This window comes from Antechinus flavipes, chromosome 1, assembly GCF_016432865.1.
Source record: "Antechinus flavipes isolate AdamAnt ecotype Samford, QLD, Australia chromosome 1, AdamAnt_v2, whole genome shotgun sequence".
Lineage (NCBI taxonomy): Eukaryota > Metazoa > Chordata > Mammalia > Dasyuromorphia > Dasyuridae > Antechinus > Antechinus flavipes.
Genome location: NC_067398.1, coordinates 663010812 through 663034834, shown reverse-complemented (window position 1 = coordinate 663034834; position 24023 = coordinate 663010812). Strand labels below are relative to the sequence as shown.

General features: G+C 54.1%; 3 protein-coding genes across 4 annotated transcripts in view; 2 read left to right on the top strand and 1 right to left on the bottom strand.

Moving 5' to 3' along the window:
• Positions 1-1446: 1446 nt before the first annotated feature.
• On the top strand, positions 1447-8435 carry HMG20B (high mobility group 20B). Its single transcript, XM_051971974.1, has 10 exons — positions 1447-2238; positions 2740-2829; positions 3507-3633; positions 3718-3921; positions 4316-4436; positions 4789-4835; positions 5013-5085; positions 6827-7042; positions 7194-7326; positions 7604-8435. The coding sequence occupies exons 2-10, from the start codon at positions 2792-2794 to the stop codon at positions 7614-7616; spliced, it is 972 nt and encodes a 323-aa protein (XP_051827934.1). The 5' UTR covers positions 1447-2238; positions 2740-2791; the 3' UTR covers positions 7617-8435.
• An 845-nt stretch (positions 8436-9280) lies between these two features.
• Positions 9281-19259, top strand: GIPC3 (GIPC PDZ domain containing family member 3). 2 transcript variants are annotated; one of them, XM_051971972.1, is made up of 6 exons: positions 9281-9606; positions 12390-12575; positions 14633-14813; positions 15226-15338; positions 15520-15601; positions 16208-16460. In XM_051971972.1, the coding sequence occupies exons 1-6, from the start codon at positions 9370-9372 to the stop codon at positions 16357-16359; spliced, it is 951 nt and encodes a 316-aa protein (XP_051827932.1). In that variant the 5' UTR covers positions 9281-9369; the 3' UTR covers positions 16360-16460. The 2 variants fall into 2 exon arrangements, with proteins under 2 accessions (XP_051827932.1, XP_051827931.1); XM_051971971.1 differs by having other exon boundaries at positions 9321-9606; positions 15520-15614; positions 16208-19259.
• Positions 19260-19663: 404 nt separating this feature from the next.
• Positions 19664-24023, bottom strand: part of TBXA2R (thromboxane A2 receptor) — a 41874-nt gene continuing 37514 nt past the window's right edge. Inside the window, exon 3 of the mRNA XM_051971973.1 lies at positions 19664-20151. Within this exon, the coding sequence (XP_051827933.1) occupies positions 19882-20151 (270 nt within the window). The 3' untranslated portion in view covers positions 19664-19881. The remainder of the gene's footprint in view (positions 20152-24023) is intronic.

Here is a 24023-nt window from a genome sequence, read left to right as displayed (position 1 = left end):
TTGCTTTGTATTTTGATTTCCCATAGTCATTAGCTTCCATTTACTCAAATCTAATTTTTAAGGATTTATTTTCCTCAGTGAGCTTTTGTACCTCCTTTCCCAACTGGCCAATTTTGCTTTTTAAAGCATTGTTCTCCTCATTAGTTTTTTGTATTTCTTTTTGCACCACTCTCAATGTTTCTCCTAATTTTTCCTTGATTTTTAAAATTCAAAATTCTATTTGAGCTCTTCCATGGCCAGAGTTCAATTCTTATTTTTCTTGGAGGCTTTGGATGTAGGAACTTTGACTTTTGACTTTTCTTGTTCTTATTGTTCTTCTTTTTCTTCTTCCTTCTTCTTCTTCCTCCTCCTCTTTCTTCTGTTTCTTCATAGGCTGACCAGGAATGTAGTGAATTTGCTCCCTAACTTCCTTATTGTGTCTAATGTATCATCATTTTCCCTGTCATGCTGATAACCAGAGGTTATCCTCTGGTTATCTTGGACTTTTTACTCATTCACCGTCTCCCTCTTTCACTGAATTACCAAATTTTGTTGATTCCTTCTCAACATTTCTTTTATCTGTCCCCTTTTCTTAACTCACGTTCCAAGTGGGAAATCTTACTATTCTACCAGATGGAATCTGCTTAATACTCATATCTCGCCGGAACCCTCCGTTCCTTTGATTGGATACTCTGAAGGGAGAACAGGGCCATGAGTTCCCAGGACTCACCATAGTCCCCTGTGGACCACTCCATCACCTCTATTTCCCCTCCTCTTCTGCAGCCCCTTTCAGCCACAGATTGCTGCTTGTACTTACCGGACTCCACTTTTGTGTACTGTCTCCTACTAGACTGTATTTTTATCCTCTGGGTCCTGCAGGTGCTTAATAAGTTTATTCTGACTACACGATGCTTTCCTCCAGGCATCTTGGAACCTCTGGTTCTCTTCAAGGCAAGATTCTTCCAGTAGTTCTTGGTCTCCCAACACATTGTGCTTCTATTTTGCCTATGTGAAGTTACTTACCTTTGGATAGCTTGTCTTCTCCTTTATTCCTGGAAGGCGAGGATAACTTCACTTTTGCATTTTATCTTTTGCTGGTTTGTTTTGCTTTAGAAACTGGTACCATAGCCGGAGCATCATAGGTATTTCTTTATTTGATTGCGAACTCCTGGAGGATTTTTTTTGCCTTTTTTTTTTTTTTTTTTTGGGGGGGGGGGGGACGGTAATTCCTTGAACCTATCACAGCACCTGGCTTAATATATGCTTGTTGATGTGATAAATTTTGGCTATAAATTTGCTACATAATCCTCATCAATCCCTACATAATGCTTTATTAAAAATGCTTCATTTATTTATAAATTTATTTATCTATAAATAATTTATAATATATAAAATTTATAGTAAATTCATAAATTTATTTATTAAAAAGTACTTTTTGGAAGATACTCTGCAAGGAGTCAGCGACACAAACAATTCAAAACAGAGCGCTTCCAAGGACCTTAAGAAGTACGGATAAGGGAGAGCTCGAAACGTGCAAAGGATTGCTCGGGAGAAAGGAAATGGGAGGTATTCAAGCCGGACTGCCGGACCCTCGCTCAGGGAACATTAGGAAGGGAAATGTTCCAGACCAATAGGCCCAGATGCTTCCCCGCCCCCAATTAGGAGATTGTGGGGTTCGCTCTCAGAGCAGAAAGGACGTGAGCATTTATCAAGCCTCGTTTTACGGACAGAAGGAGCCGGGATTCAGACTATCTCAAAGCAAGGTCTCTCGCCCTCAGACACAGATCCGGGCCCCCGGCGGCAAGACGGTGACCAGCAGCCTTCTCGGCCGGAAGCCTTCGTTCCGTTACGCGGGATTCTTAAGAGGGGACGCGAGGGGCCGGAGTGTTCGGGTCGGCCTCCTGCCCTTTAAGAAGACCCGCCCCTCAAGTAGGCACTCTCCCCCGATTGGCCCGAATCTGATCCGGCGCAGCCAAACTTGACGCATTTTTAGCCTTACGCTCCACCGACAGCCCGAAACCCCGCCCTCTTGTAACCAATCCTTTAGCCGCTTTCCGGGGCTATTTACATGGTTCTGCCCCGCGCCCGAGACCGCTCCCAATCCCAGAGCTCGCGGCCTCGCTTCCTTAGCATGGGAGCGTGAGTTGGGGGCGGGGCCCCTTCCCTACCGGCGCTGGACCCGGGAGAGGCGGGGCGAGAGGCGGGGCCAAGGGCGGTTGAGAGTCCGAACCCGAAGATCCAAGAAAGTTTGCTTGGGAGGTAAAATCTGCCACGGGAGTCGGGGATCGGGGGCAATCGTGGGCCCGGGGGGCTCGGGGACGAGGCGGTCGGGGCTGGGGAGCCGGGAGAGCCGGGGAGGCGGGCAGGATTCCCTCGCCGGGTCGGGGGGAGGAGATCCCCCAACAAAGGGATCCACCGGGTTCCTCCCCTCCCTCCCGCTGCTTTGGGCTTGGAGGGGATCCGGCGGAATCTCCAGGATCCGTGTGTGCCTCACTCTCATCCCGTGTGATCCGTCCCCCTCCCCCTCCTCCAACCGCGGGGAGTTTCATCTCTCCGCCCCCCAAGCCCCGCCCCCAGACGCTAGATCTCTAAGCGCTCTGGATGGCCCACGGGGCGCCTGGAGTAGCAGTCTGGGAAGAGTATCCCTGAGGACCATTCTACAGAAGTGGAGACTGAGGAGGCCGGCCCTGCTCCCCGCGTGCTGGGGCAGCCTCTCCCGCTCCCCTACCACCTGCCCGGGTGGGCTTTCTTGTCTTTCAGGTTCAGGGAGAACCCCCCCGGCGACGGCCGAGACGCCAGAAGGCTGTCGGCCATGTCCCAGAGCCCCAAGCCACTCGTCCCAGGCTTCCTGTGAGTAACACCTGCGCCGCTGCCAGCTGGCGGATTTGTAGGATGCTGCCCAGGGCCGGGTCTCCACAAGGCTTTGCCCTTGTCTGGGTGGGGGGTACACCCCAGGGGCCGGGGTCTTCATAAGGCTCTGCTGTCTGTGTGGGGCGGGGGTCTCCGGAGGGCCCTGCTGTGTGTGTGTGTGTGTGTGTGTGTGTGTGAGTGTGTGATGTGTGTGTGAGTGTGTGTGAGTGTGTGATGTGTGTGTGATGTGTGTGTGTGTGTGGTGTGTGATGTGTGTGTGTGTGAGTGTGAGTGTGTGATGTGTGTGTGAGTGTGTGTGAGTGTGTGATGTGTGTGTGTGAGTGTGTGTGTGTGTGGTGTGTGTGTGTGTGTGTGTGAGTGATGTACACCCTCAGGCAGGGGTCTCCGGAGGGCTCTGCCTGTGGCTGTGGGGGCTCTGCCAAGCTTCCTGTCTGAACGCCCCCTTTACCATCTGCCCCCCTGCCTGCGTCTCCTTTGTGCATGGTGGAGCCGCGGCCCCTTCCCCATTAGACTGAAGCTCCTTGAAAGCAGGTCTGCGTTTGCCTGCTTGGCCCCTCAGGTCTTGCTTGGGTCCTGGGGTTCCCTCTGTGAGTGAAGGTGGGCTGGGCCCCGGGACGCCCGTCGGAGCCCCGATGAACGAGTGGCTTGGATTGCAGGCCAGGCAATGGGAAGGTCTCCGCACAGCCCCAGCCAGGGGCCCTCCCCGGGCTGGTGCCAGTGAAGCAGGAGAAGGTGGAAGGCCCCAGGGCCGGCGGCCTGGAGAAAGGCCCCTCGGAGGAGGAGGTGAGTGCCTGATGGCCGGGGAGGGGCCCTGGCTTGGCCTGCCTTTGGTTTCCCCAGTTCACTCTCCCTGCCTGTCCCCCCCAGCCTGTGAAGAAGCGGGGTTGGCCCAAGGGCAAAAAGAGGAAGAAGATTCTTCCCAACGGGCCGAAGGCTCCCGTCACGGGCTACGTTCGCTTCCTGAATGAGCGGCGGGAGCAGATCCGAACCTTGCACCCAGACCTGCCCTTCCCTGAGATCACTAAGATGCTGGGGGCCGAGTGGAGCAAGCTGCAACCCACGGACAAGCAGGTGGGGACCTCGGAGCCCTCCCTGGCAGCCGTGCCGTCCCCAGGAGCCCTCCAAGGCCACCGGGCCCTCTGGAGGGGGCGGAGATTTCTCCAGCGAGTCTCCCTCAGATCCCTGGCTCCTGATGCGGGACCGCTTTGTACAGTCAGGTCATTTACAGACCAGGAAACTGAGGGTGGAGAGACCCGGGGGTGCTCCAAGGTCATCCACCGGGCCAGGACTCAGGCCCTTTATTCCAGAGCCAGATTTCCCTCAGTGTCGATGCCTCCACGTCCTCCTCCTGCAGGGAGTCCCGGCTGGGGGTCTTTGCTTCTAAGGGGACCCAGCCCAGGGGGGCCCTCGCCTTCCCTCCCCTGCATCTGCCGCCCTCTCACTTGGTCTGTATCCCTGTCCCCAGCGCTATCTCGATGAGGCGGAGAGGGAGAAACAGCAGTACATGAAGGAGCTCCGGGAATACCAGCAGTCCGAGGCCTACAAGATGTGTGCCGAGAAGCTCCAGGAGAAGAAAGCCAAGAAAGGTGAGTGGGGGGTGTGTGTGCCGGGGTCTGCGCCTGCACGAGCGTGTGACGTGTGCATGTGTATCTGCATGCGTGTTGGGCACATGTGTGTGTCTGTGTGCCTGCACGAGCGTGTGGCGTGTGCGTGTGTATCTGCATGTGTGTTGGGCACGTGTGTGAGTGTGTCTGTGTGCCTGCACGAGCGTGTGACATGTGTGTGTGTATCTGCATGGCTTGGGCACGAGCGTGGGCCTGTGGGCGTGTGCGGGTGTGTTTAGGGTGTGGTCCGTGTATATGTGGGGGGTGCAGTGGGGTGGGCCCCATCCCCTTTCCCACCCTGCGGGACCCTCATCTGCTTCTCCTTTCCCTTTAGAGGACGCAGGGGCTTCAGCCATGAACACTCTCCTGAATGGACACAGGGTAGGGCCCCGAGAACTCTGGGGGAGAGCTCCCCAGGAGGGAGGTCTGGGGTCCGGGGGGTCTGGAAAGTTTCCCTGCAGGGAGGAGGGCGGGTGCAGCTGTCGCCAGAAGGGGGCACTGCAGAGCTGTGCTGACCCTTGGGCAGCCAGTAAGGCTGCCTTCCTCTGCCACCTCCAGGGCGGGGACTTTGACGGCTTCTCCACCTTCGATGTCCCCATCTTTACCGAGGAATTCTTGGACCAGAACAAAGGTGAGGCCTGCTGGGAGAGCCTGCCGCTCCTCCCCCTCCTGGGGACGGGGGGAGGAGGGAGTCGGGCCTAGGGCCTCTTTGGCTCTGGCCTGGCCCCCCCAAAGCCTGTGGGCTGGGGGGGGGAGGGGCAGCTGGCAGGAGGTAACTGACCAGACTCAGTGAAACAGATCAAAAGCAGTCAGGCAGGGCTGGCTCCGACCTTCCCCCCGCACCCAGGAGCCCTGCGACCAGGGGGCCTGCACTCTGCCACTGTCGCTGCCCGCCCGAGTCCGACAATACCTGTCTGTGGCTGGGAGCGTGAGGCCGGTGCAGCACAGGACAGTCCTGAGCTGAGACCGAGGGCCTCCCCCCTGCCATTAACATGAGCTGGCCCTGACCGCATGCAAGTCATTTAGCATCCCTGGCTCTCGCTCCCATCATCCGTGACCCAGGACACTCGCACTAGCAGAACAGAGCCCGTTCCCCCTCTTTAACAAAGCAGTAACAAGTCTTGTAAGTCCCTCCCTCAGAGGGTGAGGAGGGAAGTGCTTTGTGTGCCGGTGACAAGGGAGACCGGAGCCGACTTCCGGGCCTCCAGACCGGGGCTCACAAACTGACCCGAGAGTCAGCAGGAATTTATGAAGTGCCCGATGGAGCTCTGGGATTACAAATGGCCCTGCCCCCAAGTTGCTCACGTTCTGACAGATCAGTACGGAAGGGCACCTACAAAATGCATAGTTCCTCCTGGGGGAAGGAAGCCCCCCGGCTGAGGGGAGCAGTCAAGTTCTTTTGAAGAAGGTGAGCTGAATCTCGAAGCAAACCATGGGTTTAAGAGGGAGAACTTTTCCAGGAACAGGGTTACCTGTGCAAAGACACAGAATGCGAGAATTAGGGGAAGTGTCCCTCAGGAGAAGGGAGGGAGGAAGAGGGGCCTATGGCCCCGGGAGGCCTGAAGCGAACGGGGCTGAGGGAGCAGGAGTCTGTGTCAGGACTTAAGGGCTGACTATGAGCTGGGCTGGGTGCCGGGCCGAGAAGGGAAGGGGGCCAGGGTCCCATTAGACCTTAAGCTCCTTGAGGACAGGAACAGGCCTGCATTTGCTTTTCCTTTCTTTGTGCCTGCAGCTGCGTAAACACCTGTTGACTGAGACCGGGCAGTCAGTAGAGGAAGGAATCCTGAGTAGATTCTCAGGGATAGTCAGTGGTTTGCATTGATAATGTTAACATTTCCCCTCTCTGGGGCAAGAGAGCGAGACTTGGAATCAGGCCTTTCATCCCAGGCTCTGTCATTTACCAGCTATGCAACTGTAGGTGGGCTGCTTACCCTCTCGTTGCCTCAGTTTTCTCATCTGTAACACGGGGATAAGGCCACCCCGGGTTGTTGTAAGCGGTGTTTACAAACAGAAATGGATCATCTGTGTGGTATTTTTGTTTAAACATTTCCCAGTTTGATCTTGATCTGGTTTAAGGTGCTCTTGGGGGTTGAAGGATCAGTGAAATAATAGCTGTGAAGTGTCTTAGCAACCTTCACTTGCTTTGTCATCAGCCGAGCCCCTGGCTGCGCCAGTCTTGTGAGTGAAGGGCAGCTTCCCAGGGCTCGAGGAGAGATGCGGGTGGGCTTCCTTTAGGAGGTAGCCCCGGAGCCAGACCTTGGGGGACGGAGAGTTTAGATCATGACCTTGAATTAAGGAAGTTTGGCTGGGCCTGGAGGGGGCTTTTGGCTGGGGCCTCTAAGGTGGTTCTGAGGGGGCTCCTCGTCTTCCAGCCAGGGAAGCAGAGCTCCGGCGTCTGAGGAAGATGAACGTGGCCTTTGAGGAGCAGAACGCGGTCCTTCAGCGTCACACTCAAAGCATGAGCAGTGCCCGGGAGCGGCTGGAGCAGGAGGTTGCCAGGGAGGAGCGCCGGACCCTGGCCCTGCAGCAGCAGCTCCGAGCCGTCCGCCAGGCGCTTACGGCCAGCTTTGCTTCCTTGCCTGTGCCTGGTGAGCCTCCCGGCCCATCCCATGCCTTGTACAGGGTCCCTCTTGAGGAATCCTCCACTTCTGTCTGCTAAGACACACCCATGGAGGAGCGGGGGGGAGGGGATTCATTCTCTCCGGGACTCTGGCATTCGCTTCCCTTTCCCTCCACCAGGCACTGGGGAAACCCCCACGCTTAGTACCCTGGACTTCTATATGGCCAAGCTACATGGGGCCATCGAGAGGGACCCCCTGCAGCATGAGAAGCTCATTGTGCGCATCAAGGAGATCCTGTCTCGGATAGCCAGGTAGGGGTCCAACTGAGCAGGCTCCCCAGGGGATCTTCGTGGGGCTGTTCTGTAGGGACAATGGGGAAGAGAATGCCTTATCTGACTAGTATGGAACTATCTAGAGGGTGCTCCCTGCCCCCAAGACCCGGAACTGTTCCAAGGAGCCAGATCCAATGGGTGGGCTCAATGAAGTCCCTCAATATAGGGTGGGGTCTTGGCAGGGCTGGGGGGGGGGGGGAACCTTCCTCCTCAACTCTTCATATTGATGGGCCATTTCTTTCCTGTCCATCTTTAGTGAGCACTTGTGAATGGTGGCCAGAGGAAGGCCCCTGTGGATCCAGAGCCATCCTGGGGAAGAATCAGTCCCAGCAATCTAGTCCTTATCCCCCTTTCTCCCAGATCACTGGGCAGGGCTCAGCCTTGGGCCTCCCTGGACCTCCTCCAGGGCCTGCCCAGCCCCAGAGCTGAGTCAGAACCCAGGGCAAGAGGGAGGAGAGGTGCTTGATGGGTTTTGGGGAGGCCTGTCCGTGCCTTCTTAGGGCCGGAGATCCAGCCGCTGGATCCTCCTGCCTCCTCCTGCCTTCTCTGGGGCTCATGTCTCACCCCATCAGCTCTTTTAAATTTTTGTGGGGCAGGGTCAAGGGAGCATGTGCCATGGGTCAACCCCACAGTCCAGTGTATGGGTGGTTTCCATGACAGCCTCTGCGCACAGATAGGCCCCACGGCATGTGCAGCCAATTCACACAGAGAGCCCAGCGCCCCCCAAACCTGACCCCGTGGGAGCCAGCTCCATCTCTGGAGTCCCTCTGCTGCACTGTCTGTGTCTCTCACACTGGCTGACTCAGCTTGCCTCCCGATAGCCCTCTGGCTCCCAGCTTGGTGTTGGGGGGAGGAGGGGGGAGAGTCTCTCTGGGGCCTGGGATTTCCGGAAGCCTTAGTGGCTCCCTGAGATCCTCAAAACCAAGTTCTTTCCTTGAACTTCCCCCCTCTGCAGTCTGCCCCTTGCCCACCCCTCTCCCATGTATAGGGAGCCAGACAGCTTCCCTCTACCACCCGCTGGCCTTCCTGGAAGCAGCAGCTATGACTACAGTAATCAACTTTTAAAATAAAAATCAACTCAGCTCCAATCTGTTTGTGGGTCTCTGTCTGGTGGGTTTATGGGAGGGGGGGAGGGTGATAAAGGGAAGAGACCATCTTGGCTCTGGTTCTGCCCAAGGGCACTTGGGCCCTGCTCCCTGAGGAGCCCCACAAAAGCCTTGGGGGCTTTTTCTAGGCTGCATCCTGGCAGACCCCTCAGAGGGCACTGAAAGTCACCCCCATCCCTCTGGGGCTGACCTGCCCCAGCCCAGACAGCCCTGGAAGGTTGGCCTTTAGAAGGGCAGGTCTCATTACAGAACAATGATAGGGCTTGGCAGGGCCTCCAGCTTCACCTGCCCTCCCACCTTGCACGAGAGTATCTGGGCTGTCTCTGAACCTCCTGGCTCAGGGAGGCAGGTAAGCCTGACCCCAGGGAAATAGAGCCAGGCTCAGCAAGTCCAGAGCCTGCCCTGCAGATGGAGGAGTGCTGGGAAACCATCCCCGTGGGGGGGGAGGGGGAGGGGGCAGGGAAGGGAAGGGGGGAAGGCAGAGGGCTGCCCGGCTTCAGGGCCCTGAGAGAAGGCTGGGCCTCTGCCTCCTTCCCAAGGAGGCTGCTCCGGGCGGCCTCTCCATGGACAGTGATTCCGGTGTGGAGAGCGCAGAGGACCCGTTGGATGCTCCTTCCCCCTTGGGTACCAACTGTCAAAGCCCAGGAGAGGGAGCAGCTGGGCTGAGCAGGGACACCTGGGCCCCCCTCCCCACCCCCTGAGCCTTCGCTGACTCCTCCCTCCCTAGGTGTCGGTTACCTGGGACCAGGATCAAGTTCCCTGTGTCCGCCGCTGTCCCCTGGGCTTGTGTTACAGGCCAGAGCTCGGCTGTCAGCAGGAGGAGGCGGGGCGGCTGGGGGAAGGGGGGGAAGGAAGCAGGCCGGATCCGGCCGGCGCCGTCGGACGCTTGGGGCCCCCTGCGTGGCTGGGCAAGCCCATGGAGAGCGCAGGGGCCCGGGAGGCACAGGGGGCCCAGCCCTCTGCGCCCCGGCCGCCCCCTCCCTCACCGGCCGAGCAGGCAGCCCCGGTCCCCAGCGCCCCTCGCATCCGGCCCCGACTGGTGTTCCACACCCAGCTGGCTCACGGCAGCCCCACGGGCAAGATCGAAGGCTTCACCAACGTCCGGGAGCTGTACGCCAAGATCGCCGAAGCCTTCGGCATCTCCCCCACCGAGGTGAGCCGATCCGCGACCCGGCCCCTGGATCCCTCCCCGGGCGGCGGGTCCGCGGTGTGGGAGAGCCAGGACCTCGTCCCGGGGCGTGCGCAGGGGAAAGCAGACGGGCCTTGGGAGCCTGCTAACCCTGACCCTGGGAGCAGTCATTTCTCTCCCACCCTCAGTTTTCTCAGCTGTTAAATGGGATGGTAAGGAAAACCGAGTTAGATAAGCTCTTTATGTGGAGAGAGAATTTCATTCATTGTATTTATATTCTCAGTTTTCTCATCTGTTAAATGGGATAGTAGCAAAAAAACGAGTTAGATTGTAAACTCTTTATGTGGAGAGATAATTTTATTCATTGTATTTATATTCTCAGTTTTCTCATCTGTTAAATGGGATAGTAACCAAAAAGAGTTAATTTGTAAGCTCTTTATGTGGAGAGAGAATTTCATTCATTGTATTTATATTCTGACGGAGCACCTCCCACATCGTCAGTGATTGATAAATGTTTGTTGGTCAGTTGATTTCTGTCCCTTAACCTGGCTGTGGGCCCTTAATTAATCTGCTGGGTCCCCTCCACTTCTGAATCTTTGATGTACTCCCACCTCCCAGAGTTAGTTTGCTCAGAGAGATCAGGAAGGGAAAGAAAGTGCTTTGACAACCAATAACTAACAATAAGGATGGGCTCATCCCGGCTGATTGATCCTCCCACAGCCCTGGGAGGCCATGGGACGGCATGACTCGTTTGGGGGTTCTCTTGGCAGGGACACTGTAGGGTTTGCCTTTTCCTTCTCCAGCTTATTTTACAGAGGAGGAAACTGAGGCAAACAGAAAAGTGTGACTTGCTCAGGGTCACACAGCTAGTGAGCGCAGGTAGTCACCACTCCAGGTCCCTCTTATTCCCATTCTCCCACCAGCGAAGTCCAGGTCTCCCCGCAGGTCCGGGGCTCTCCCCCTCAGGGAGCCCGGGCAGCTCTTGTTCTTCCCGAGGGGAACGGCTCGGAGCTCCCTGTGGATGCCCAGCTTCCAGGGGCTGACCTCTCCGGGCCACAGGGGAGCCAGGGCACCTCCCTGGAGAGGGGGGCCACAGTTTCAGCTCTGAGTCAGGGGGGAGGACGGCCTGTCACCAGATCCGAGGCTGCGGTGATCTCAGGAGAGATCTAGAAAGGAAAGAGCCGCGGGGGCGCTGGCAGATGGATCCTGGACCAAGTCGGCAGGAGGACCTCAGAAGCCTGGGCTGTGAGGAAGAGGAGGGGAGTGTCTGGGCACTGGAGGCCATGCAGAAACTGTACTTTCCACCCTCCCCCCAGCCAATGTGGAGACTTTGTAATTAGCCTCGAGACTTTATTTGCTATAAACTTTTCCTGATCCTTGTCCATCATCATATCAAAACCGCAACTCTTCTGGCCCGGTCTGCCTGACTCTGTAAGGTCAGAGACTCGATTCAGAGCAATTCTGCAGACTCCCGAAGCACCTACTGTGCGCAAAGCCCTGCGGTTCTCCCTTGGCCCCCACGTTGTGCCCTCCTGCTGCTGCCTCCACAACCTAAGCCCGGCACCCACTGCCCCCTTTCCCTGCCTCCGGCTCCCAACGCTCCAGGCCACGGGAGCCCTTTCCAGAGTCTAGTCCAGAGGCCGCCTTCTTTTTCCTCTTCTGTTATCATTGACCTCTCACCTGTGAAATGAGCAGCCCCCTAAATCTGCCATCCCGTGACCCAGTGCAAATAGATGGTGTTGATTCAGAAGGAAGGCAAGGGAACTCGAAGCAAAGAAAACTCCTTAAGTGACAGAAAGAGGCAGTATTTATTAATGTGTCACCGGTGTGAGGCGGGCCTTGTGTTAATTCCTCACCCTTTTACAAATGTTATCTCACGGATCCTCACAACAGCCCTGGGAGCTAGGGGCCAGGATTATTTTACTTTACAACAGAGGAAACAGTTTATGCTGGCCTGTGACACAGCTAAGGGCCAGATTTGAATGCGGGGCTCCTTTCTCCAGGCCCTAAACATTTAGCCACTACTGGGTCTTCATCTTGGTAATCCTGCACGGTCAGAAAATAATGGGGAGAGCCTCGATGTGGAGAGGGGCTTCGGAAGTATCGGACACTCTAAGGGGCAGCAAAGGCCATCGCGGGGAGGAATAGTAATTCCTTAATATTGTTCTTTCAATTTCTTGGAGACCCAGAGCTTTGTGGCCCAGAATCAGCCGGCTCTGCAGCTGGCTTGCTGTGTGACTACTGGAGACTTGTCCTTTGTCTGGGCGTTATTTTTTCCATCCGTTAAATGGAAATGAAAATGTCTGCTCCATCTCCCGAGGAGGGGATGGCTTGGACTCCTGAAATCCTAGAACACGAGAGCTGGAGGGGCCTTGGAGAACAAAACGTAGGATATCAGCTGGAAAGAATTCAGGACGCGGACAGTCAGAGCCGGGAGGGACACGAGAACCCAGAGCGTCCAGAAAGGACTCGACGGCGTAGAATGTCAGAAGTGGAGGAGCTCCGGGCAGATAGAATGTCAGGGCAGGGGGGTCTTAGAACATGGGATGTCAGAGCTTCAGAGAACAGGGAAGGGCCTCGAGAGACCGAATGTTCTAAGGATGTGGAAGGTTCTTTCTCGGTTCCATCTGTGTGCCGAGGACTCTGTTCTGGGAGAAGGGAGAGGCCCAGAGAATGTCAGGCCCCTGCGGCCTCCTGACGGAACTGGATTCCAAGCTTCTGGGTCGCTCCGGGGTGGGACCGGCTGGGGAGGAAGGCCCGAGTTCTCCCAGTAACCATGGGGCTTCCTCCCCCTCGTGGGGAGGCAGATTCTGTTTTGCACTCTCAACAGCCACAAAGTGGACATGCAGAAGCTGCTGGGGGGCCAGATTGGGCTGGAGGACTTTATCTTTGCCCATGTGCGCGGTGAGACCAAGGAAGTAGAGGTCACAAAGACCGAGGATGCCCTGGGACTCACCATCACAGACAACGGGGCAGGCTATGCCTTCATCAAGGTATCGGGCTATTGGACAATGGGAAGAGCAGGAGAAGTGGGTGTGTGGGTGAGCTTGGGCAAATAAATGCCTTTCCCTTTCTGGACCCATGGGTAAATGGGCTTCTCGATGGAGAGCTCGGCCTGGACAGTTCCTAAAAGCCCTTTCCGTTTTCTGAGGAAAGGCTTCTTTCTACTGCAATATTTTATTTTATATTCCAAGAGCTCTTTCGGTTCTGATATTCTGAGTATGTTTTCTGAGCAAAGGCTTCTTTCTACTGCAACATTTTATGTTTTATTCCAAGAGCTCTTTCAGTTCTGACATTCTGAGTATGACACCCACCCCGCTCCCTGAAACCTCTTCCCCCCTTTCAGTTTCACCCCCTTATACCATGTGGTCAGGGTGTGAGATACCGATTCCTAGAATAGGTGTGAAATTATCTCATTGGCCTCTAAAACTGCTCTTCACTCTCCCCCCAAAAAGCCTGGATCCATTTGCTAAGTGTTACCACAGGTCTGGGACTCTTTCTGGACATTTCCTCTAAATCAAGGGTCCTAACCAATTTTTTTTCTGGGTCATTTTGGCAAAATAATGAAGCCTGTACCAGGAGTATACTGGAACCAACCCTAATCAGGTAATTGTTAAATTTTCAATAGGAATACTTACACCTCAGAAATTCACAAATGTTACAAATCAATGCTTAATTTCTTGCTCTGTTGGATTACCCATATTTTTTAAAATGAGAGAAAAAATGTTAACGATGCAAATTAAACTTGAGTGTATTGTGCAAACATCTTTCCTCCAGCAAACCACTTGACAGCCCTCTTCTCAGAGCAATATTTTTAAATAATTGAAAGAAATGCTAAATTTCAATTAGAGTAAAAAATAAACACGTATTTTCCCTCTTATCCTAGTTCAGGGGCTCTGTGAAATCTATCCAGAACCCAGTTCTTTTTAAAATTATTATTATTGTCATTTACTTTCATCATAATCCTTGGTTCTTTATTTATCTCCAGTGTCAACCAATATTATTGAGCATCTACTATGTTCCAGATACTGTTTTAAGTACTAAAGACTAAAAAACAAAAATGACAGTTTCTGTCTTCAAAGCTTTTGCATTCTATTAGGGATAGATGAGCTTTGGAATCCAAAGCAAGAGGATGGCTTCCCTTTTCTCCCGAGCTTTGAGACCTTTTAGAGGGAACAGAATTAGAACGGTAGAAGAGTTTTAGAAGAGGGAGTTTTGAAATGGTTACCATAGGGAGAGAAAGGAGAGACCTGGTCCCCATGCATTGAAATCTGGGAAAGAGGCAAAAACAGAAGGAAATCTTGTCCTTAGCCTTCACAATCCTAAGAGTGATTTGGCCAGAAGATTGGGAACTAAATTGACTTTGAGATCCTTCTTAGAGGGAAAGACGTGCAAATGTAACGATCCCTCTATGATCTATAGAGATCTACTGGAATCCTTATCCCTAAAGAGATATACCTGACTACCAAGAATGCTTAGGGGTCCCTTGTGCTCAGAGAGATGTATGTTCTCAACCAATAAGTGCTCTTTTCTATGGAGATACACGTGGTCACGTAACATGCTGAAAAATGTTCTTTTCTTTTTTTCCTGAGGCAGTTAGGGCTAAGTGACTTGCCCAGGGTCACACAGCCAGGAAGTGAAAAATGTTATTTTCAAGGCAGATGAGCTTCTTCTCTGAGTGCTTCAAGCCCCTAAGTCTCTGGGGAAATGTGCTTAGCTACTACGAGTGTTTAGAGATCACTGAGCGAGGGGTTGGGAGAGAGTGGAGAGAGACATGTTCCACTGCTGAGATTTTCTGAGCTAAGGCTTCTTTCTACTCCAACACTGTATGTTATATTCCAGGGGTCCTTTCAGTCCTGCTGTTCCGAGACCTGCCCCACTCCCTGAAACCTCCTTCATCCTCTACACCCTGTGGTCAGGGTGGGGGATACTGATTCCTAGAACAGAACTGGGCTCTGGAACTGCTCCTGGTGGCCAGGCGAAGGATGGGGTCGGAGGTGAATGGGAGGGGGAGCTGGTACTGAGGCTCTCGCCCCTGTCTTCCCCACAGAGGATCAAGGAAGGAAGCATCATCAATCGGATCGAGGCGGTCTGTGTGGGCGACAGCATAGAGGCCATCAACGACCAGACCATCGTGGGCTGCCGGCACTACGAGGTGGCCAAGATGCTCCGGGAGCTGCCCAAGGCCCAGCCCTTCACCCTGAGGCTGGTGCAGCCCAAAAGGGCCTTCGGTGAGCAGGGGAGGGAGGGAGGGAGAGCCGGGAAGGAAGCAGCCTTGCCCTGGGGGCAGCCGAGGAGGGGTTTGGGGAGGAAGGACGAGTTTGGAGTCTTCCCTGTGGGGTAGATCCTGACCCGGCCTCCTTGGTGGTTGGCTGTTATTGCAAAGGCCCGATTGTCTGGTGATGAAACCCTGGGCACTTTTCTTACCCTACATATAGTTAGTCCCTGGAACCAGTGCAGCTCCTAGAGCTATTTGGGGGAGAAGGCTCTCTGCTCTGGGAGGGACGGGACCTGGAGCCACTCTGTGCTTGCCCACAGGGCTTCTAGACTTGCCCTTCCGGGGCAGGCACTCCCAAAGCCCCCGCACAAGCTCCACTTTGAGAATCTTGCTCCCCTGACTCTTTCCCACATGATTTCTCCTAGATATGATTGGCCAGAGGACACGAAGCAGCAAGTGCCCTGGGGAGGGGAAGGTGACCAGCGGCAGGGAGACGCTTCGCCTTCGGGCCCGGGGTTCTGCCACAGTGGAGGAGGTGGTGAGTGGGGTGAGGAGGGGGAGAACGAGGAGCCCAGGTTCCTGGGAGTCCCCGAGGGACCCCAGTGCGGTGCATGCTGAGTGGGGAGGGAAGGGCAGGCAGTCGGATCTGAGGATTATGGCGCTCCCCACCTTGCTGAGCCAGGGGCCAAATCTTTGACCCTCCCTCCCTCCTGCCCCAGCCCAGTGAGTTTGAGGAGGAGGCTGCCCGAAGGGTGGATGACCTGCTGGAGAGTTACATGGGCATCCGGGACCCAGACCTGGGTAAGGGGCCAGGGTAAGCCTGTGGGGACCCTGGGGAGGGGCAGGGCTGTGGGAGATACGGGATCGGGGTGGGGAGAGACCACTGGATCTGGGGGACCAGCAGAAAATAGGGAGTAAGTGGGGAGAATAGGGAGGAGGAGGGGGAGACACAGGATGGGGGGGAGAGACCACTGGATCTGGGGACCAGCAGAAAATAGGGAGCAAGTGGGGAGGAGGAGGGGGAGACACGGGATGGGGGGGAGAGACCACTGGATCTGGGGACCAGCAGAAAATAGGAAGGGAGCAAGTGGGGAGGAGGAGGGGGAGACACGGGATGGGGGGGAGAGACCACTGGATCTGGGGACCAGCAGAAAATAGGAAGGGAGTAAGTGGGGAGGATAGAGAGGGGGAAGGGGAGACATTGGGGAAGGAGGAATGGAAGGAGCCCAGAAGGTTGGTGCTAGGGAAAGGAAGGCCAGGGGAAGGTGCATCTAGGGTGGGAGGGTGTTGGATGGACATGAAGGACTAGAGTTAGGGAAACAGGACGCAGAGTGGGCCAGGAGAACGCCAGGAGGATGGGAGCGGGGACTGGCGGCTCCAGGCTCACCTCACTCTCCTTTACCTCAGCCTCAACTCTGGTGGAGACGTCCAAAGAAACTCAGAGCGCTCAGGAGTTTGCGCGAGGCTTGGACTCCGTCTTGGGCGAGTTTGCCTTCCCCGACGAATTTGTGGTGGAAGTGTGGGCAGCGATAGGAGAGGCCAAGGAAGCCTGCGGCTAGGCAGGTCTCTGGCCCAGGGCCCAGCCGCCCAGGGAGGCCCAGAATGCTCTGCCCGGCCCCCGCCCGGGAGGCCGCGGCCCAAGACACCCAGCTCAGCCCCCCAGCCCCAGGCACCAACCCAGGCTCTGAAAGCTGCTCCCCACAAGCCAGCTCTGCCTCCGGGCGGCCCCCAGAAGCCAGGCCAGCCTTCTGAGCCCCCCAGACAAGCTCAGTGCTCTGGCCACCGAAAGCCAGCCCAGCCCTCTGCTTCCCAGGCCCAGATCCCCGGCTCCCAGAAGCCGCCCCAGGCCTCTGCACCCCCCAGACAAGCGCAGGGTCCTGGCTCCCAGAAGTCTGCTCAAGGCTCTCACTCCCCAAAGTTAGCCCGGGGAACCTGTCCCCAGAAGATGGTGCAGCCTGCTGAGCCCCCCAAACAGGCTCAGGGTTCTGGTCCTCAGAAACCAGCCCAACCTTCTGATAGCCCCAAACAGTCCCCATCCTCTGGCCCCCAGGAGACCGCCCTGCCCGCAGGGGCCTCAAAACAGAGCCGAGCTTCTGACTCCCCCAAACAGGCTCAGTGCTCTGTGCCTCAGAGTGTGGGCCAATCTTCTGAACCTTCCCAAAAGGCTCAGTGTTCTGATTCCCCCAAACAGGTTCAGTTCTCTAGCTTCCAGAAGCCAGCTCAGACCTCTGACTCCCCAAAACAGGCTCAATGCTCTCATCCTCAGAAATTGGAAAATACCCTAGATCCCTATAAATTAGGCCAGTCAGATGAATCCCACAAACAGACCCAGCCCTCTACCCCACCAAAGTTGGCCCAATCTACTAATTTCTCAAAACAAACTCAATTATCTGGTCCCCAGAAGTTAAACCAGACTTATGACTCCCCAAAACAAGTTCAGTTCTCTGACTTGCTGAAACCAGCTCAATCTTCTGATCCCCCAAAACAAATTCAGTTCTCTGACCCCCAGAAGTCAGCCCAGTCTTCCGACCCTCCCAAACAGGCTCAGAACTCTGCTCCCCAGAAGTTGACTCATCTTTCTGACCTCCCAAAACAGGATCAGTTTTCTGGCCCCCCAAAAGTGGCCCAGTCCTCTGATATTTCAAAACAGGTTCAATTTTCTGGTCTGGTGAAAACTGCTCTGCATTCTGATCCCCCCAAACAGGCTCAATTCTCTGGCCCCCAGAAATTGGCTCAGCCCTCTGACTCCCCAGTACAGGTTCAATTCAATGGTTCCCAGAAATTGGCTCAGCCTGCTGATACCCCCAAGCAGACCCAATACTCTGCTCCTTCAAAGTTGGCTCAGACTACTGATTCCTCAAAACAAGCTCAGTTATCTGGCCCCCAGAAACCAGCCCAGGTTTCTGAGTCTCTAAAAGAATCCCAGCACTCTGCTCCCCAGAAGTTGGCTCAGCCTTTGGACCCTCCAATACAGGTTCAATTCTCTGGCTCCCAGAAGCCTTCCCTGCTCTCTGACCCCCCAAAATATTCTCAGTGCCCTGGCTCACAGAAGTCAGCCCAGTCTTCTGATCTTCTAAATCAGGTCTCACAATCTGCTTCCCAAAAATTGGCTCAGCCCTCTGGCCCCCCAAAACAGGTTCAGTTCTCTGGCCCCCAAAAGCCTACTCAGTCCTCTGGTTCCTCAAAACAAGTTCACTTCTCAGACCTTCAGAAGCCAGTCTTGCTCTCTGACCCCCCAAAACATGCTCAATATCCTGGCCTTCAGAAGCCAGCTCTGTCTTCTGATCTTCCAAAACAGATCCCGACTTCCGCTCACCAGAAATTGATTGAAACTTCTGACCCCCCAATACAGGTTCAATTCTTTGGTTCCCAGAAGTTGGTTCAGCTCTCTGACCCTCCAAAACATGCTCAGTGTTTTGGCCCTCAGAAGCCAGCCCAGTTTTCTGATCTAAAACAGGACCAGCATTCCACCCTCCAGAAAGCGGTTCAGCTTTCTGATCCCTCCAAGCAAACTAGGGCAGCTCAGCTCTCTGGCTCCCCAAAACAGGCTCAATTCTCTGGCTCCCCAAAGCCAAACCAACTCTCTGACCCCTTAACATATGCTCATTGCTCTAGCCCTCAGAAGTTAGCCCAGTCTACTGACCAAAAACAGGACCAGAAACCGGCTCAGCTCTCTGATTCCCCCAAACAAGCTCAGCCCTCTGGCCCCCCAAAGCAGGCTCAATTCTCTAGCCCACAAAAGCTGGCCCTGCTCTCTGACCCAACAAAACAGGTTCAGTGTCCTGGCCCTCAGAAGCTAGTTGATACCCCAGACTCCCAGAAATCAGCACAGCCCTCTGATCCCCCAAAGCAAGCGAGGGAACAGAATCCCCAGAAGTTAGCTGTGACCACTGAACCCCAGATGCCATCTCCCAAACAGGCTCAGAGCTCTGGACCCCAAAAGCCAGATCAAGTCATCAGCCCTCTGAAGTTGGCTCAAGACCCCAGCCCTCAGCTGCAAGCTAGACAAAGCCCCTCCAGCGTGGGCACCAGACCCCGGCCCAGTTCCCCACACAATCCCTTGGTCCCCATCCCCCTTACCCGGGCTCCTCCCCTCTATCCTCCTTCAGGGCCCCCCAAACCTCGCTCTGGGATCCGGGGAGCCACTCCTACTCCTCAGGGGTCCCTTCCTAGTCAGGGTGGTTTATCACAGACCCCTCCTCAAAGTGGTTCTGTCCCTCTTACCCAGAATGCCTGGGTCCCAGGGAGCTGGGGCCAGGGCCCAGGAGGAGACATCGGAATCAAGAGGAGACGGGGAGACCAGATGGAAACAGGGAGTTCACTTTCCTCTAGCTCTGGCCTCTGCTGAGTCTTTGGCTCAGAGACCCATAAGGGGCTCCAGAACTGGGGAGAGGAGCATCTAGGCCCCCCTTCTGCCTGTACCTCAAGGCATGTGGAGATTAAAAGCAATTCCTATGTCTGGATGTGTCCTTACTGGCTACAGGAAGAAGGCCGGTGGGAGCTGAGGGTAGGGAGGGTGTAGGTATGGGTGTGTACTTTCTAGAGTCTTTCCCTGGGGAAAAAAGGGAGAGAACTCCGGTTTGGGGTTCCGGTTCTGCCCCTGCCTGCCATTCACTGGGGGACAGTCCTGGGCACAGGAATCCAGCTCCCGCTTCTCTGTTCTAGTCCAAGTCCCTTTCCAGCCTTGCCTCTGTGACCCCGATCCCCCCACCTTGGATCTGGCCCACCCAGCTGCCAGGGTCTTCAGAGTCTGCCCTTCTTTTCCTTCCATTCAGAGCAGGGGCTAGTTACAGAGCTAAGGTGCTTACTGCCCCAGGCACACACATGGCCTGATCAGGCAAGACTTGAGGAGACTCGGGAGGGTGAGCGAGGGAGGGAGTTTAATCATCTGGAGGGGCGGCGTGTGGGGGCGAGCACAGGTCACCAGGGGCCCGGGACCCTTCCTCTGACCCCGCCCCCCGCCCCGCCCCGCTCCCCCCCGGGGCACATGTCCACAATGCAGCGTCCGCTTCACTTTGCTAAGCCTGAATGCGGCTGGTCTGGGCGCCGGCTCCGGCCACCGAGGGACGTTCGGTGCCCGGTTAGGGGAGCGGCGGCTCCCGGGTGCTCTTGGGCTGCAGAGTGCGGGAAATGGCGGGATCCAGATTGGGGATGGAGCGCCGGACCGTCAGCCGAGGATAGATGCGCTTCAGCACGGCCCTGCGGAAAAGGATGTAGACCCAGGGGTCCAGGATCTGGTTCCAGGTGGCCACGCGCAGGTAGATGAGGAGCAGGCGTTCCGTGGGCCGCGGCAGCTGGCCGCTGGGGAGCATCACAGGGGGGCTCTGCAGGACCGTCTGGGCGATGAAAACCTGCAACGGAGGGGAGGAATGGGTCCCGCGGGCTGCCGGATGGGCGCGCGCCCAGGGGCGCATCCCGGGCTCGCCGCCCCGCCGCAGCTCAGCCCGAGGTCCGCGGGAGGCCGAGGGCTTCTGGGAGATGGGGAGTCGGTTCCTTCTCGGAAAAAGAAAGTGTTAACTCTCCCCCCAACGCCCGCCTCAAGATCCTGGGAGTACGGGGCAGAGCTTCGGACCCGGGCCAGGAGACCCGGTGTGCAGGCCCGCTTCTCCCACTGCCTGGCTGGGGTACCCGAGGCAAGCCTTGTGCAAAAGTCCGTTGTGTATCTGAGGAATCGGCCCCTCGGGGCAGAGCACAGGGTTCAAATCCTGCCTGACTGCCACTACTCTCGGTGTGACCGGGCGCGAGTCCTTTCTCCCCTTTGGACCTCAGTTTCCTCATCCGTAAAATGGGGAGGGGCTTGGACTAAAAGATTTGGAAGATACTTTCCAGCTCTAGATCTACGCTCCTAGGGAGCTGCAGAGGCGGGTTCAGACTGGATGTCTGGCAATTAGCTGGGGGCTAATGTGGGAGAAAGGGCTGCCTCAGGCAGTTCTGCAAGCAAAAGCTCTGGCTTAAATAGTATATATATCGTATTGTTAATATATTAACATCATCAATTAACATAATTATCAACTAATGGTAACATATTGATTATCAATTATTATTAGCATCAAAATTAATTATTAATATAGATATTAAATGTTCTGCATACATGTGTATATATATGTTATACATATGTGTGTGTTGGAAAGGAGGTTCAAGTGTAGGCTGGGTCTGATGGTCTCTAAGGTTTCTTTCTGCTCCCCCAGTTCTGTGGGTCTCATTTTCCCTGACTAGGAAATGAGGTCCCTCCCAGCTCTGACATTCTGTGCTCCATGTTCTAAGTTCCCTTCTAACCCCGACATTCTGTGTTCTTGGGTCCCTCCCAGCTCCGACAGGGCTAGGCTCCTTCCAAGATCTCACTTTTGTGTTCTCAGGCCTTAGTTATCCTTAGCAGATCTCGGGAATGCTTTCACACTCTCGGAGGATGAGGAGAATCATGGCTCCCTCCCATGTTTCTGTAGCCCACCTGGCTGTGTTCCCTCATGCACATGCAGGTGTGTATGTAACAGGCATGAATAAATTATGGTACATGAACGTTATGGAATATTATTGTTCTATAAGAAATAACGGGCAGGCTGATTTCAGAGAGGCCTGGGGAGACTTACAGGAACTGAGTGAAATGAGCAGCACCAGGAGATCATTATACACGGCAACACCAAGACTATGTGATCAATTGTGATGGACTTGGATCTTTTCAACAGAGAAGGCATTCAGGTTGATCCCAATAGACTCGTGATGGAGAGAGCCATCCAGAGAGAACACTGAGGGGACTGAGTGTGGATCGCGGCATTATATTTTCACCTTTTTTGTTGTTTGCTTGCTTTTTTTTTCTCATTTCCCCCCTTTTTATCTAATTTTTTCTTGTGCAGCATGATAAATGTGAAAATATGTATAGAAGAATTGCACACGTTTAACCCATACTGGATTACTTGCTATCTAGAGGAGGTGGGAGAAGGGAGGGAGAAAAATTTGGATTGTGGTTTTGCAAGGGTGAATGTGAAAACTATCTTTCTATGTATTTTGAAAATAAAAAGCTATTATTCAAAAAAGAGAAAACCAAAAACAAAATACATATAAGGCATGTCAGAGCTCTATGATGGCTCCATGAAGGGGTGCTGGGGGAAATGTCCCCACCAACCCCTCAGAAAAGACAAGCACACCCATGTGCATGGAACACATATGTGTATGTTTTTGAGAGACATGAGACAGTTACATAGAGTGAGAGCTCAATCAAGGGCTTGTTTGGGGTGGGGGGTTGGAAGGGGTTCTTTGGGATGGGGACATGACGCCCAACTCATTCTCTTCCTTGGATGCCCCTGGAGCTTTCAGTGCCAGGCACTGGCACAGCAGGCAGGGAGTCTGGACCCCAGGCACCAGCTGAATCCCGGGGGAAGCATCGAGTTTCTCAACTACAGCTCATAGCCAGGAAATGCATTTCCCCCCGGCCTCCTGGGACAGCCTCCCTCCGGATCTTGTCGACAAAAACAGACAGGGAGGAGAAGCTGGTGTTTGTGTGCTCCTGAGGGAATAAAGGGCCCAGGCCCGTGGCTGATCCTCTCCCCAGGTCTTGTGTCCCCTTGGACAGGCGTGAGTTTAGCTTTAGAAAACCTGAGAACCCAGAACATCAATGCTTGGATGACCCTGAGGACACGGAAGGTCAGAGCTGGCAGGGGGAAGCTCCTTCAGCTCTGACAAAGAGGGTCTTATACTCCGCCTCTGCTTTGGCCCTGCCTCCTACCCCGCTGCCCCTCACAGTCCATGTTACATCCCCTCTGCTTTCCCAGAGGTTCTCTTTCTCTGTCCCATTCTCCTTGACTTCTCGTCAGCACTGGATGGTCCACTGGCTTCCATCATGCTCTGCTCTCATGGTTCTCTGATCCTGATTGATCATCTCTCCTTTATTCATTCTTTATTCTCCTCTCCTATTCCCCAAACACAAGTCCGGGGGTGCTCGTGCCTGGGGCAGCCCCCACTGATGAAGCGAGATGAAAAATGTCTTTGAGTGGATTTTTTTGAGGGCTGGGGAGAACACAAGATGAGTGGATGTCCTTTCTCCCCACACAGTCGAGGCTAGATCATGTGGGTTTGTGATTTTTTTTTTTCCTTCTGTGGGAGCACTTGTGTATAAAGGACCATTATTATCAATGGGGGAGGACATCTCCTCAGCCAGACCCGAGTCAATGTCAAACCCCTGAACAGCCGGACTTGCACCTGGAGCAAAGCCCCGGCTACCCCTCCCTAGTTACAGACCCTCTTATCTCTTCATAGTCTTCTCTGGGAATCCATTCTGAGGACATGACTCTATCCCCTCCCCAAAACGCCATTTCCATATTTTTAACTTCTCTGGGATATCTCTCCCTGGACATCCTGCCAGCACTTCAAATTCGATATGTCATTTTCTCTCTCTCCATAAATTCTCTCTGTCTATTAAAGATAACACCAATCTTTCAGTCAACCTTGGCTTAATTTATTTTTGGAGGCAATCGGGGTTAAGGGACTTGTCCAGGATCACACAGCTAGTAAATGCCGAAGGCTGGATTTGAACTTGGGTCCTCCTGATTCCTGTGCTTTCCACTATGAAACCCAGCTGCCTCTCCTTAAACAGAATTTATTACTAGTAACTGAATAGCAATTCAGTCAAATGCATTTTCAACTGATTTTATATTTTTAAAATCACTTTTTTCTTACTTTTGGCATTCTGTATTGCCTTAAGCTCTGATTTACCACAATCATCCTAATATGGGAACTTATCTCACTGTAGGACCACATTACAATTTAATTTCAGTACACGTTTTGACAAACTCAAATCTGGATTTATAATCTCCAAAGGTAATCATTCAAAAATCTTCTTTTTCCCAAAGGTCATTAGCTACATATTGGTATAATTTTTGATATTTCCTTGACTTTTTTCTAGTCCTTCCCTCCTTCTATTGCTCTAATCAGTTGCTATGTCCCATCTTTTCTACCTCAGTGATATCTCTTACATATGGTTCCTCATTTGGGTCCTCATGAGTTCAGTCCCTCATCTCAACTCACTTAAAATTGTCAGATCTTCCTCCCTGGTTTTCTCACTTCCTCTTTAATCTATCTTCTTCACTAGTGTTCAATAATCATCCTTTACATTTCTGTGATGAGATCACTCCTCTTTCCAAAAAGTTTCACTGGTTCTCTTTTGTTTATAGAAGAAAGTTTCTTCCTTTATTCCTTTCTCTCTTTCTTCTAACCCTAACATTCATCTTTC